This window comes from Dasypus novemcinctus, chromosome 5, assembly GCF_030445035.2.
Source record: "Dasypus novemcinctus isolate mDasNov1 chromosome 5, mDasNov1.1.hap2, whole genome shotgun sequence".
In the NCBI taxonomy this organism is placed as follows: Eukaryota; Metazoa; Chordata; class Mammalia; order Cingulata; family Dasypodidae; genus Dasypus; species Dasypus novemcinctus.
The window spans coordinates 153,513,384-153,527,348 of NC_080677.1; the positions used below are offsets into that span (position 1 = coordinate 153,513,384).

Sequence of the window (13,965 nt, forward strand, 5' to 3'; positions counted from 1 at the left end):
TTCTCTCACTCTCTTTGTTCCTTCATAATTCTCTCGGAGCCATCATAGGTGTGTATGAGGGTGTAATCACTGTGAGGGGTCTTTTGTCTCAGTCTCTTTCCCCTCATCTAATCTTCCTTTATATGTTTGTTCCCATGTATTAATTAAGCTTCATACTTGCCACTTTAAATAGCCAAATAAACTGATGGTCTGACAATACCATAATTATTGAAATGTGATTTCTAATTTTCATAAGTGAAAATCTAAAATTATAAATACAGTTTTGGTTTAAGACAGTTCTAGGGAAAATTCGTTCTTAAATATTATGAAAAGAGAGGAAAAAAATTTCAAAATAAATTAATGAAACATTTCCTGTACATTTAATTTCAAGCATTTGTAAATCTGAGAGTATAACAATATCAAATAATTTAAAATGTTACCTTTCAAACCTAGGTATGCTCTGTGTACACCTGGTTAGTATTTACAGGAATCAATTTAATTAACAGCAATGACTATTTCTCCTTTTTCTTTTGTATCTCCCATAATTTGTAAAACAATGCTTGTATAATGATAGGAACCAATAAAACAAGATTAGGACAAATTTCTGAAGTATATGAAACATAATCAAGTGTCCTGATAAGATTTAAATGTGCTCTTCATATTTTCATATTTTTTACAACTGGTAAAATTGTTACTATAATTGTCTTTTTAAAACTACTTTTTAAAGTGCCTGGATAATGCTATTTTGTTAATTACTCTCTTCATTTATTACATAGACATTTCCTGGCCTTTTCCATTGAGAGTATCAGGCTAATTGCAGATCTTTACTAGATTTAATTATTTCGGTCATTTCTGCTTCAGTTTTTATTTTGAGGTTTGCATCTTTCTTTTCATATTAATTCTGAATCCTTGTTTTCCATTTTTAATGCTATACTTATAAACTACATGGTTTCCTTGGATCATATTCGACCACACTGTGACATCGATATTTCAACTAGGCGAGACATTCTATAAGAACCTCTTATTTAAGCATCAAGTGTTCATTAATTACCAAGTAACAGGCCATAACCTATTTTACTGCCCTCATCGAAAATAATCTCTCTAGGGCATTTTCTTTCAGGACTTTATTTGCTGTTATATTCATCTTAAGGATTTTCTGTACTATGTAAATGTATAGTCAGGAAATATTAAAGCCATAGTTTCTATAACAGCAAATAGTTCTCTAAATAAATTATCTTTTCCTTTGCAATTTACATTTAAAAATTTTAAGTACCCCCATTTTTTTCCTTCCAACTAAAGAAAAGTAAGATAATCCTAAAATTTGAGAGTTGGAAGAAATCGTTAAGGTTTAGATCTTCTGAGGCAGCTGAGGGACAGGGAGATTAATTTCAAGATCATATATTTAATTGGTGGCAGAGCCAGGATTAGAACATGCATCTTTTAAAATGAAATGCTTGTGAATTTAATGCAACTGAGGTAGCCTAGCATAACTATTTCTTTTAATTCATTGAATGACTCAATAAAAAAATGAAACATGGCTTTGAAAGCTTTTTGGTTTTCTAAAATAGTTGTAAAAACCCACATGCTGGAGGCAGTACTATTATCAAATTAGACTCTATTCTCTATACTTAAATTTATGTTTTGTTTTCTTATTCCCACTGAGAATTAAGAAGAGAATTTTAAGAGGGCTATTATATAGAGTACGGTTCACAATTAGTGCTGATGAGCAATTGCTTTTCAAGTGGACCGCAAAAGTTTAGTTATTTGGAAAAGCACAGATTATGGAACAGCTCAAGAAATTAAAGGCAAAGAGTTCCATTAAGACTGAGGATGGGAGACTAACCAGATACTGGGGAGACACACAGCTGTGTCCCCTACATGCCCCAGGAAAGAAGTATGTGTATGTATGTGTGCTCACTAGCATTTTTGTGAAGGGAAAGGATAAAGTTTGAAAAAGTAGTCAAGAACACTTTTATATCCCGAATAGCATTTTTCTCTTTTTAAGGTTTGTGTATTGAGTGTTTTGTTCATGTGAAAGGACTGAGCCATCAGTGTAAACCCAGTGTAGCATTCATGTTAAAATGAAGGTATTTAGGACCTTAGTTCAGCCTATTCAGGAGCAACTTTCCAGCCTACTCTGGAAAGTATTCTTAACCTTTAAGGAAAATGTTCAGCTTTTTTGTTGTTGTTATTAATATTTAATACTTAATGACCCTTATTACATGACAGGCACTGATGCTGTCTGGTAAGATTTTGTGGATTAAATGAGATAATAAATATTAGATGCTCAGCCCAAAGAAAGAACTCTGTTCCAGTGCATTATTCTCAAAGATATTTGTGTGTGTCCTTCCTAAACACCATAGTGAGACTGAATTATAATAAATTCTTCTGTATATGTAAATGGAACTTGGCAATTTTCAAAGATTTTTCAACATATTTCATTTGTCCTTCATAATAGCCTGAGGGAAGAGAGCTACTATTTTTTAGAACAAGGTTCTTAAGACTGAAGATGAAACCACCTATATTATGTCATTACTGCTGGTGAATGGTAGATATTAGGCTAAACTCCAGGTCTTCAACCTGGAAGCCAGTGTTCCTTCCGGCTCCTCATGCAGTAGCTCACTACACTATCTTGGTACTGTGAATGCAAGCTGTTATCATCTGACTGTTGTTACCTGTGGCTTCACCCTGAGGAAACAGTAACAATCTGCCGAGAGAGTCCCTGACCCCCTGAGGAGTTGGCTTGACCAGAATTGGGGACTGAATAGTCACTGAGCAACTACCTGAGGAATGCGGGGGAAGGGCCAGTCATCCAGGGGGAAGAATGCCAGGGGCCCCTCATAGATAAGCATGTGACTGCTATGGAACCACTGAATGAAAACAAAGCAAAACGATTTGAGAAGATGAGTGTAATGTTTATATAAATTAATTTTGTGTATTATCTTGTAGGTCTTTGGTTTCATGTGAAGATTTTTCCATTCTTTCCCTTAGCTAAGAGTTTTTTTGTTGTTTGTTCTGTTTTTTTTTTTTAATTTTTAGCTAAGAGTCTTGAGAACTTTACCAACAATGTTATGTTTCATAATGTGCATGCAAAAAAATAAGACACCCTAAAGTAAAAGGATCTATTCAAAGGAATAGAATAAAAATATCCTTTTAAAAAAACACACACCAATAGTTCATGTTTGTTGAGCATGACTTTTGTGTCAGATTCATTCTAAGCTCTTAGCATTAATTCTTTCATTGAATCCTTGCAACAGCCAAGGTGACAGATTATATTATGATTCCTAAATGATGGATGGGAAAACTGTAGCACAGAGACCTTAAAGTAGAAAGTCCTGAACATGAAAAAGTTCAACGGTTCTTCTCGATAGAGAAGTTTTAAGTAAGAAAATGTAGCTAAATGCCAAATATATTGCCAAAATATGGCAATCTGTTCAATTCTAGTGCCTGATAGAACTCTGTTTTGTTTTATATTTAGTCTTGTTTTGCCCTGTTTTAGCTGGATGAAATCTTAAATAAATGGTAATAAAGATAATATTTACGTTTATAAGAAAATGTCCAAGGTTCATATTTCATATTTCTTGAAGTAAATAAAATGGATCAGAAAAACTTCCATTACCTTGAATTGCCTAGAATATAATATTCCCCAAGTGTGTGTTTTTTTTAAAGATTTTTAAAATTTATTTCTCTCCCTTTCCCCCCCTGTCCCCCCCCAGTTGTCTGTTCTCTGTGTCCATTCACTGTGTGTTTTTCTGTGACCACTTCTATCCTTATCAGCGGCACTGGGAATCTGCATTTCTTCTTGCTTCGTCATCTTGTTGTGTCAGCTCTCTGTGTGGGCAGCACCATTCCTGGGCAGGCTGCACTTTCTTTCGCACTGGGCAACTCTCCTTATGGGGCGCACTCCTTGCTTGTGGGGCTCCCCTACGCGGGGACACCCCTGCGTGGCAGGGCACTCCTTGCACGCATCAGCACGGCGCATGGGCCAGCTCCATATGGGTCAAGGAGGCCCGGGGTTTGAACTGCGGACTTCCCATGTGGTAGGCAGACGCCCTATCCACTGGGCCTGTCCTCTTCCCCGCCCCCCCCCCCCAAGTGTGTTCTTGTAGAATTAAGGTAATAATTGTACATGCAAAGGGGTTCCATGGTCAGATAAATTTGAGAAATAACTGTGTTAAACTTTAGTAAATAGGCTTCTTTTCTGCATGATTTCTCTGAAGCTATCCAATGTGATTTTCATAAAGGAAGAAATAATAGGCAGTTTTTCACTAATTAGACTATCTAACTCATGTCAGAATATCTGGGATTAGAGCTTTTTGGAACAAACTTTTAGAAAATGCTAAACTAATATCTGAGAAGAAATATTAATAATTGAGACCTGGATTTTTGCTCAGATTGATAGGTAAAATTACCAACCTCCATTTGTGTAGACTTGGCACTATCATTATTCAAATACAGCTGACATTTATTTTGTTCTATGCTTTAAACCGTAAAAATTTATGGGAATAGGTGTAGCTCAGTTAGTTGAGTGCCTTGCTTCCATGTACGGAGGTCCCAGGTTCAATTTCTGGTGCCTTATTTAAAAAACAAAAACAAAAAAATTCTATTATTATTGCAAGTATTCTTTATAATAAAGAAAAACCAGTACATTCTAAATGTCCCTTGAGAGGGTAATGCTTATGTAAGTTATGGTACATAAGAGAAGTAGCTTCAACAGAAGTGTCTTCTTAGAATGTTTAATAAGCAGGGAACATTCGCCACACGAGGCTGGTGAGTATATTGGAGAGCAAAATACTGGCAGTCCTGTGTCCTTCATAATGATCTGATTCTGATCCTAAACAGGCACTGAATGACTAGGAGACTGGAGCACACCAGTCCCTAACTTGCTGCCCGTTCCCGCTTTAGGGTCCCTCATACCAGCTTCCTGACATTACCTCCGAGGTACGAAGGAGAGTTTGAAGCTTATATTGGCTTCTGGGGATAGTTATGGCATTCAATTGCTGATGCTTTTCTCTTTCATGTTGACAATTGGTTTCTTGGACTTTATACTTTCATGGAAAAAAAGTAAGCAAAAGTCATCTGAACTAAAAAAGTCCTTAAGTATCAAAACTTAAGAACAGTGTGGAGAAGCAATGAAGCCCTTGGAAAAGGTCCTCTTCACTCCGTGGCACATTACAGTGTTTCTCAACTGGGGTTTGTACCTCGGTCTCGGAGGACGGCGAGTTTCCAGTGGGTTGAGGCAGTGGCCTGAGTTACAGAGCTATATATAGGTCAATATCCCAATATTGTAAAGCAAGCAAATGAAAAACAAACGAGCAGACAAAACCAGAAAGGACTGGAAAGAAAAAAAAAAAGCACATTAAAATGTTAATCTTATGAAGGAAATCAGTTAAAACTGAAATAGATAACCTCATCCCAATATATGAGCTACCATAGCGTACTTGACTTTTTTGGCTCATGAATCTAGTGTTGGGGAAACCTAACTCAGAAGAAATCTTAAGATCTGAATGTGACTTTATACCCTTATCAGTCAGTAATTCACTGAGATAAGTCAGTTAGGTCTTTTGTTTACTAGTTCTGCAACTACCAAAAAAAAAAAAAAAGGAAAATGTTTAACTTCCTCCTGTTACCAGGATGTTGTGAAGACTCATGAAATTGTGGAGTGCATTCTTTTCTAAATGTGGGAGGTCCTGGGCTGTGTCCTGGAGTGAGTTTATTTTTTTGGCCTCAGCATGGTATTACTTCTGTGAACAACTACCTAGAAAAGTATTATAGGAGGGTACTGGGATGGTTCTTCTAACTTGTACTTGGGTTTGACCTGCTTAGTAAATGACTGACCTGCTTGTGGCATGCAGGAGGCTGTGATGCCTCCAATCCACACCTCACCCCACCCAGTCTATTTCCCACCGCTAGCATCCAGTAGGGTTCTTGCTGCAATCGCCAGTAACCTCATGGTTTTCAGTGCTTCTCCTTTAGCATCTCCTCCTGGAAACTTTGACCTCACCTGGCTTCTCTTCTGGCTTCTCCTGGCTCTTCTCCTCTGCCCAAATGGAGATCTTGGGGCTCCATTCTCAGTGCTCTTCTCCTCCCACTTCCTGAGTCATTCCCGAAAACTGTCATCTTCTCATCCGCTTTCTTTCCGGATAAGGAAGGGTGGAGAAATTAGATTCAGAGTGCTTACCTAAACAATTGACACAATACTCAAAGTATCACTAAGAAGAATGAATATAGATAGTGAAAGTAAACCATTTTCTTTCACTAACATTAATTTAGATAAGAAAGATAATTCTACCGGCCAAGTTTCAGAAGATAAATAGTAATAATCTCCTTGATAGAAGCAACTCAGAGAATTCCTGCTCTCAATGCCCTCTTCCCTTCAACCTTTCTTTGTCCACTACCCACTAATAGATTTGACTTAATCAAGCCTTACAATATAAGTGTCTACTTCATTAACATTTTTTCTCCTGTTTCTCTAAATTTCATTTCTTCAGCACTCATATACCCTGTATACTATACTGGTTTTTATGTGTTCCTTAGTAAAACTAATACTCAAGTAGTATGTTTGTGCAGAAATCATTTGGAACTTAGTTAACAGTAATTTAGCATAATCCAGTTTAAATACTACCAAAACCTTTTGAGCAAATTAATTCTTAGATTTTTCTTTTCATTTTCTAAGACAGACTTTTATTCCTCTGACGAGTTAATTTGGGGGATGTATAACATGGAAGAGACTACTAGTCAGTTCCCCTATTAAATACTAAATTATTTTTGTTCGAATTCTAAACTATTTCCTCTAACAAACTACCTAGTACTAGCCTCATTAAAATGTTGCCATAGAGTTGTCATCAGTTCTCTGCCAGCCTGATAAGGAAAAGATCAGAGAATTTAAATGACCTAGAAATCAAGAAAAGCAAATCCTTAAAGTGGTCAGACTTACCCAATCACTGTTTTGGGGGAAAGGGTATTCTAAATTTTAGCAAAATCCTTACTATGGCCAGAGAAGACTTTCTATCACCATAGGTTTTTGTATTACACAATGAAAGGTATTGTACTTCATTAACCCCTTTTTTAAAAAATCCCAGTACTGCTAGAACTATTTTGTGGATTTTTAAAAATTCGAATTCATTCTTATAACAGTCCCATTTAGAATTCCATATTTTTCATTTTTTTCTTTTTGTTTTAAGTACATATTGGAGATAAAATTAAATGGGAATAACTTTGAGTTCATCCTGCTGCATATAGTTCTCTAAGATTGATAATTTGCCCTTTTAAGGTAGAGTTGGACTGATTCTGGATATATTCTGAACTACTTTACATTATATCAAACACAATTCTTAAATATTATGCACAGAATTCCTTGCATAAATCAAACTCTTAGAGAAATCAGTAATTCAGGTGTTTTTGTGATACCCTATTAAGAAAATTGCAGTGCACTCATAATACTTTATTCCCAACATTACTTATATAAGAAAAAAGAAAGAAAGAAAACTTAGATAAGAAAAAAAAAAAAAGAAAACTTCCAGTTTTTAGTTTTCCTAAGTGTTATTTTGGAAGAATTATTTGCTACCATTTCTTTGTATTGCTTATGATGAACATAAAAAGCAAAAAAAGCAATATGATTATTGCTTCAAATGAAAACACCTTAATTCAGTACGTAGTACGTTTGCACAATGCTTTCAACTATAGTACTATATCACCTTTTAATGTTGAGATAGTTGTGCACTCTCATATGTTTTAAAGAAATGAATTTCGCGTTTCCAGTTAAACACAAATGCAGCATCTCACTGTACAATTAGCTTTGTGAAGCTACAGACCATGCTAGTCTTATCATTGCATCTCCCACACAAACCACTCTGCCTAGCTCTTATTAGACATTCAGGAAATATTTGTAGACTGCTTGAAGGAATGAAGAATCTGGACTTCTGTTACCAAAACTGGTATTATGATTTTTTTATCTTATTGTCCCATAGAAAATTTTTTGTTGTTGCCTCCTTTCTTTCCTCAGTTGGTGTTACTAAGGTTATCCCATTCTTAAGAGTCTTTCCTTTGAGCATGCGAGTATGCCCACATCTCTCATATCTGCAAGAACAACAAACCCTTGACCTGAATAGCTTTGTGTCTCTCCTCCCCTTCATTGCCAAATCTTCTGAAAGAGTAGTGTACACTGAATATCTCTCTTTTCTCATTTTATATTCCTTCCATTCACTTTGGTATCTTTGGCCCCACTCTGGAATCAGCCAGCCAGGGATTACAATCTCAGTGTTGTGCCTCACTGGCTTTGCGACCAAGACAGGTCAGATCACCCCTCTAAGTGCAACAGCCCTTAGAGGCAAGAGCCTCAATAGGGCTCTCCTGAAAATTAAATGAGTTACGCACTGAAAGCACTTCCACATTGCCTGGTGCATAGCAAGGGCTCAATCAATGGTAGCTATTATTCTCAAGGATCAAAGTGTAGCAGGAGTTCAGAGATGAGAAAGAAGGGTGGGTATAGGCTTAAGAAGTGTTTTGAATTCACCTAACAGTTTCCTTATTCTTCAAATTAGGAAAGTAGGGCCCAGAGATCTTGCGCAGTTAAAGAAAGCTTCATAGAGAGGGTGATATTTAAGTTGGATTTTGAAGAATAATAAAAATAGTGACATCGATTGAGGGTTTACTGTGGGCGAGAGACAGTTCAAATGCTTTCCTTGGATTTTATTTAATCCTCAAAACATTCCTGTGAAGTAGGACTTCAGTAGCTAGGAGATGGTCAATTTGGAATGGGAGAGGGAGGATAGAAAAAAAGGAATGAATGGAAACCTGGAGGCAGGAAGATGATTTCCAAAGGCCGTGGCAGAAGTTAGGGCTAAGTATCTTGGAGAACCAGAGTGGGATAGAGAAGGTAAAATTAGGGGACGCCTTGGCAACCATACCAAAAAATTGCTTTATTTAATGGGCAAAATAAAGAGCAGTTAGACTATACTGATTTGTTGACAGGCACTGCACCACGAAACCCTGAAGGGGTTATAGCATGCTCTTCATCTCCCCAGGGACCCACAGCCTCTACCAGCCATTACCGCTAGTCACTATTAGGAGATTACCAGCAGTCTCCTATAATATAGGAGCTTCATAAAGGCTTATTGGAGGAAGGAATGAATAAAAGATGAATTTGGACTAGAGGTTAGTTCTAATGCGTGATGTGACAAGAGCTTGGATATGTCTGAGACAGTGGGAATGGAAACTGGCAAATCCTAGAAACATTTTTAAAGAAGAAAGTGTGACTTGGGGACACACTGGACATAAGCTAACATTCAGGGCCATATTTCAGGTATATTATATAGCACAAAATGCAGCGTCAGAGCAGTTGTATTTGACACATTCTCTGTATGGAAGTGTTTTTCTTTTAGCAGAAATTCTGTATTAGAAACAAAGCACATTTCAGGGTGATGATATTGTAATTATTACCACTGAAGCTTATGTCTCTTTACTTTCTACTCATACTCCCCACACACACATTCTTACCAGTTTTACATCATACTTGGATTGTTGTCAAAGTCTACTGAACACCAGCCAAAATAAACCTTCTCATTCTCAAACACACCTGGCAGTGGCCTCCTCTCCCCCATCCCTTTGATTCATAGTTGCTTCCACCCATGAATGCCCTTCTACCCTTTTCTAAACTCCCACAGCACTGCATTTCACCATACCATATAGTCCTTGCCATTTGGTTACCTGGGTATCCCTTTGCCAGTAGCTTATTTGTATCCCCTATAATGTGGGTACTGTGATGTTGCCACAGTTAAGTATTTGCGGCATGAATTAGAGCTTTTTAAAATAACTGCAAATACCTTTCCAACCAAGTTTCCCCTTGAGGAAATGTTAGTATATTCAGCTTCACACAAGTATACATTTTTTTGCAATATTGAGAATTTCACCTCACTTTTGTTGATTAATTTAGAGAAAAAGGTTGGGAACAGAAAAGAAAGTTAAAGTAAAAGATAGTGTATGAGCAGCCATTTTTGCAAAGACACTTTGGTGAGATAAAGGAAGCTGAGGAAATTTTAATCTCTACCTTTATTTCTGTATTCCTGCCACTGAGGAGGGAGGGAAGTGAATTGAATATAAGAGGGACTTAGGACTTAAGCCTTTGGGTCCTTGGGAACCCAGTAGGACCTGGGAGTAGAAATCCAGGGCATAGAGGAGCTGGATGGAGAATAGATGCAGAAAAAAAGTCTCGTTAGCATATTAGCTACAAAAAAAAAAAAAAAAAGCATCTCCCTAAACTTGTTGTGGAGGACATAATTCTAGTTTCTTAGAGAACTTACTTGTACATTGTTCATTATTCCTAATGTGGAAAATGACTGTATTTTGTTCCATAAAATCTTAGGTTCCTCGATGACGAATTTTACTACTAGGATTTGGGGAATCTCATATTCCAATATGTAGAGGACTGTTACACTCATTTCAGCCAGTATTTTCAGAACTGTTAAATCTAGCTAAATAGGTGTCATATTCCACAGTGGAGCCAGCAATTCTTGAAGTTCCCAGAAGGGACATGCAGAATCTCTCAGGGCTCTGAGGCTTTGCAGGTGCTGCTCCGCTGCCTAAGTTTTTACGCTGATGTTCTGTTTTTTTGTTTTGGTTTTGCAACATCTCCAAAAAGCCTTCTCTGATGGCTTTCATTGGAGCCACTGTAGCCTAGGTTTCATCACCGCAGCCTAAGGCAAGGTGTGGCAATTTTCATTCACAGGTCTTTGCTCCTGGAGCCCTCTGGGCGCTGAGTAACCAGCACCCTTGGAAGACGGAGGCCGCAAGGTTTGCTCATTGAATGAATGAAATGCTTAGTCTTGGTACAGGATACGTGGGTGAAAAGTCCCTTTGCCTCACAGTTCTCAACATTGGTTTTAGCATAATTTTGGAGAACCATGTCTCTCCTTGTCTTCTCCCCACACCATGGAGTGAAGCTAAACCAGCCGGGAAGATAGCAGTTCGGTTACGTGCCCCAAGCTAATAGTCCATATCCAACCCAATATTTAAGAACACTGATTATTTTTATGTAGCCCTCAGAGCGGGGGTAGGGGAGCAGAACATTTGAAATATTGTTGCCAAATTCATTTAAGCCACCCAATCTTTCTGATTTGTAGAATATTCCATTGGAGAGAGTTCTCTGGATACTCATTTTCCTGTGTAATATAAACCAAATGTCAGCAATCCATCTAAATCTCTAATAATTCAGCTTTCCCTTGTTTTGTTTTGTTGGGGGGGTGGGTTGGCAGGAGCACTACAGGTCTTTTATATGGCTCAGTTTTGTAGTTTTCTTTTTCACTGAATTAAGTGAACCCATGGCTACGTTGAAGCAACATTTGCTTTCAGTACAAAATCCTGAGCTGAGTATAAAGAAAAGGCTTTTAAACTTTGAAGTAGGTGCTGCTTTAATTTTTTTACCTGGAGGTTACAGTATCCAATTCTTTTTGCTCCAATTATAACAAAAGCGTTAATTTGGCTAGATAAAATCCTAGGATTAAAAATATATATGCTTTGGAATACAGTAGGCACCCAGTGGGTGGGAAACTGATCTACGGTTTGATGTAGCGCCTCTCATATAACAGAATCTAAAGTTTCATTACACATTAAAATAATTGCTGGTAAAAGTTCACGCGGAGTAACATTCTGCCCCTAATTCCGTTTGTATTTCTGTCTTAAAGACGTAAAGCGCCGTGGTAACTAGGCTATGCAGTGGCCCCTGAATTGGCCTTCGGTGGGCACCACCTCGGGAACGCCTGTCCCCGGTGCCGCCGCAGGTGGCGTCGGCTTCCCGGGCGCCGCCCCCGCCCCTCGCGCCGGCTGGGACGGCAGGTGCCCGAGCCCTCGGACAGAGCCCGCGGGCGCGGCCCGGCAGGGAACGAGCGGGGCCAGCGCGGCGGCCCCGCGACTCTCTCGCCGCCGCCTTTCGAGTAGCCGGAGAGCGGGTGGAAATAGTTTTCCGGCATCTTCCTTCGCCTCTCAGAAAAGAGCGGGCGGAGGGAGGGAGCGTGAGAAAGTGAGCGTGAGCGCGACAGGGAGAGGAGGCCCGAGAAGCCGACCCTGAGCGCCGGGGCGCCGGGCCCGGCTCGCCGCGGGCCCCGGCCGCGCCCGACCGGCGGAGGGCGGGGGCCTGAGGGGCGAGGCGCGGGGAGCGAGGCCCGCGGGAGCCGGGGGTTGGCGGGACGCGCGCTCAGTGCCGGCGCCGGCCTCGAGCCCGCGCTCCCCCCCCCCTCCGCGTGCCCGCGCCGCTGCGCGATGCAGTGTGGGGAATGGCTGGGGTTGGCTGAAGAGCGCACAGTGGAGTTTTAATGTCCGCCATGTTGGCCATGGCGTATTGAAGAGAGAGAGCGAGAGAGGAGCGGAGCGGCACAGACTCCCACCCTCCCGGCTGGTCTTAGTGCCCGGACAGCGGGCTCTGCGCTCCGCCCCTCAAGTCCCCGGCAGCGGTAGGCGAGTGGGGACCGAACCCCCGGTTCTCCATGATCCCGCTGGCCGGGGCCGTTTCCCCAGAGCGGAGAGGTATCTGCTGCGCCTGAGATGAGTAAACTGTCGTTTCGGGCGCGGGCGCTAGACGCCTCGAAGCCGCTGCCGGTTTTCCGCTGTGAGGATCTGCCCGACCTGCACGAATACGCCTCGATAAACCGGGCCGTGCCGCAGATGCCCACCGGAATGGAGAAGGAAGAGGAGTCGGTACGTGTTAACTCCCCTGTCCGATCCACCGCCAGGCCCCGCTCCCTGTGCTGCCTGCGGCGGCGACGGAGCGGCATTCCCACACAAAATGGCCGCCATCTTCTCTTCCCCGCCGACTCTCAGTCGCCGGCCGGGCCTTTACCCCGCCCTCCCCGGCCTCGACCCCCGGCCGCCGCGGCCCGATGGGGCCTCTTCTGAGGCCACCCGTCGACCCCGGCCACTGGTACCCGGGTCCCGCGGAGTTCGGGGGCCCGAAAGGCACAAAGGGGTCACGTGACGAAGCCGCCGGCAGCCATTTTGTGGTCTTTAGTTCTTGGGCTGGGCCTTGTGCATCCGGAGAGGGGAGCGGGCTGGGCGGCGGGGTGCGGCGGGCCCGGCGCGGAGCGGGACGGCCGGGCTGCAGGCCCCTCCGGGGCCGCTGGGTGGCGCTCCAGGGTCACCTCGGCCTCCGCGCTGCTGCCGGCGCGGTGCGGCGGGGCGGTTCGCCTTCCCCGGGGCCTGGAGAGCATGCTGGGTTAGATGCAGCCCTCACGTGGAGTCGCTTAGGGGGCAGGTCCTGTTGACTGCAGGTCTCTGAGGTTTTCCTCTCGCTCTCCTGCATCGCAACGTCGAGGGTACTGCTTGTTCACCCGAACGACTTAAAAGATTAGAATTATTCGCAGTATCCTCTTTCTGGGACTTTTCCTTCCCTCCCTCCCGATCCCCAATGCTAGTTAGTCGGAAGATAATCAACTACTAGCTCTGATTTTTTCTTTGATTCTTGAGAATGTGTTGCAGATTTGTTTGGAGTACGTGGGTCTTTAAAGCCTGAAACGTGAATATTTTTATCATCTGAAAATTTAAGTTATGCATTCTAATCTCTGAGAAAAAACCCAGATATATAGATCTAAATTCGAAAGGGTGTTCTTTCCTGTCCTTAACTGATCCAAAGTTTAATGAATTCGTTCACGGAAATCTTAACATTGAAATATCTAAATCCGGGTGGGTTTCAGAATGTAAATGTTTACAGCTAGTAGATATTTTATCATAGCTGTGCCTTTACCTAGTTGTGGAAGTTGGGTTCAGACACCAGGATAATAGATTCTTCCTCTCATTTCCCCCAGATCGTTGACAGTATAACTTGATGACTTCTAATCCTAAGGAATTGCATACCTTGGTTTTCAGGTACAGCCATTTAAACAGGGTGCAGTGTATTGACAGTTCAAGGAAGTCAAGGAGTCGCGTGGATTTGTGTGCTGCAATTTTGTTGTGGAAAATTGTATTGTAAAATTTGTCTTCGGTACTGTAAGAATTTTA

At 41.2% G+C, this 13,965-nt stretch overlaps 1 protein-coding gene across 5 annotated transcripts in view; it reads left to right on the plus strand.

Annotated features, from left to right (window-relative positions):
* The window catches only part of EPC1 (enhancer of polycomb homolog 1), a 104,397-nt gene that overhangs the window by 14,797 nt on the left and 75,635 nt on the right, over positions 1-13,965 (plus strand). For 2 of the 5 annotated variants that reach the window (XM_004451658.5, XM_004451659.5), the window contains exon 1: positions 12,217-12,669. The exons of the other annotated variants lie outside the window; for them this stretch is intronic. In XM_004451658.5, the coding sequence (XP_004451715.1) occupies positions 12,517-12,669 (153 nt within the window). In that variant the 5' untranslated portion in view covers positions 12,217-12,516. Of the gene's footprint in view, positions 1-12,216; positions 12,670-13,965 lie in introns of those variants that run through there. 5 annotated transcript variants of the gene reach the window in all.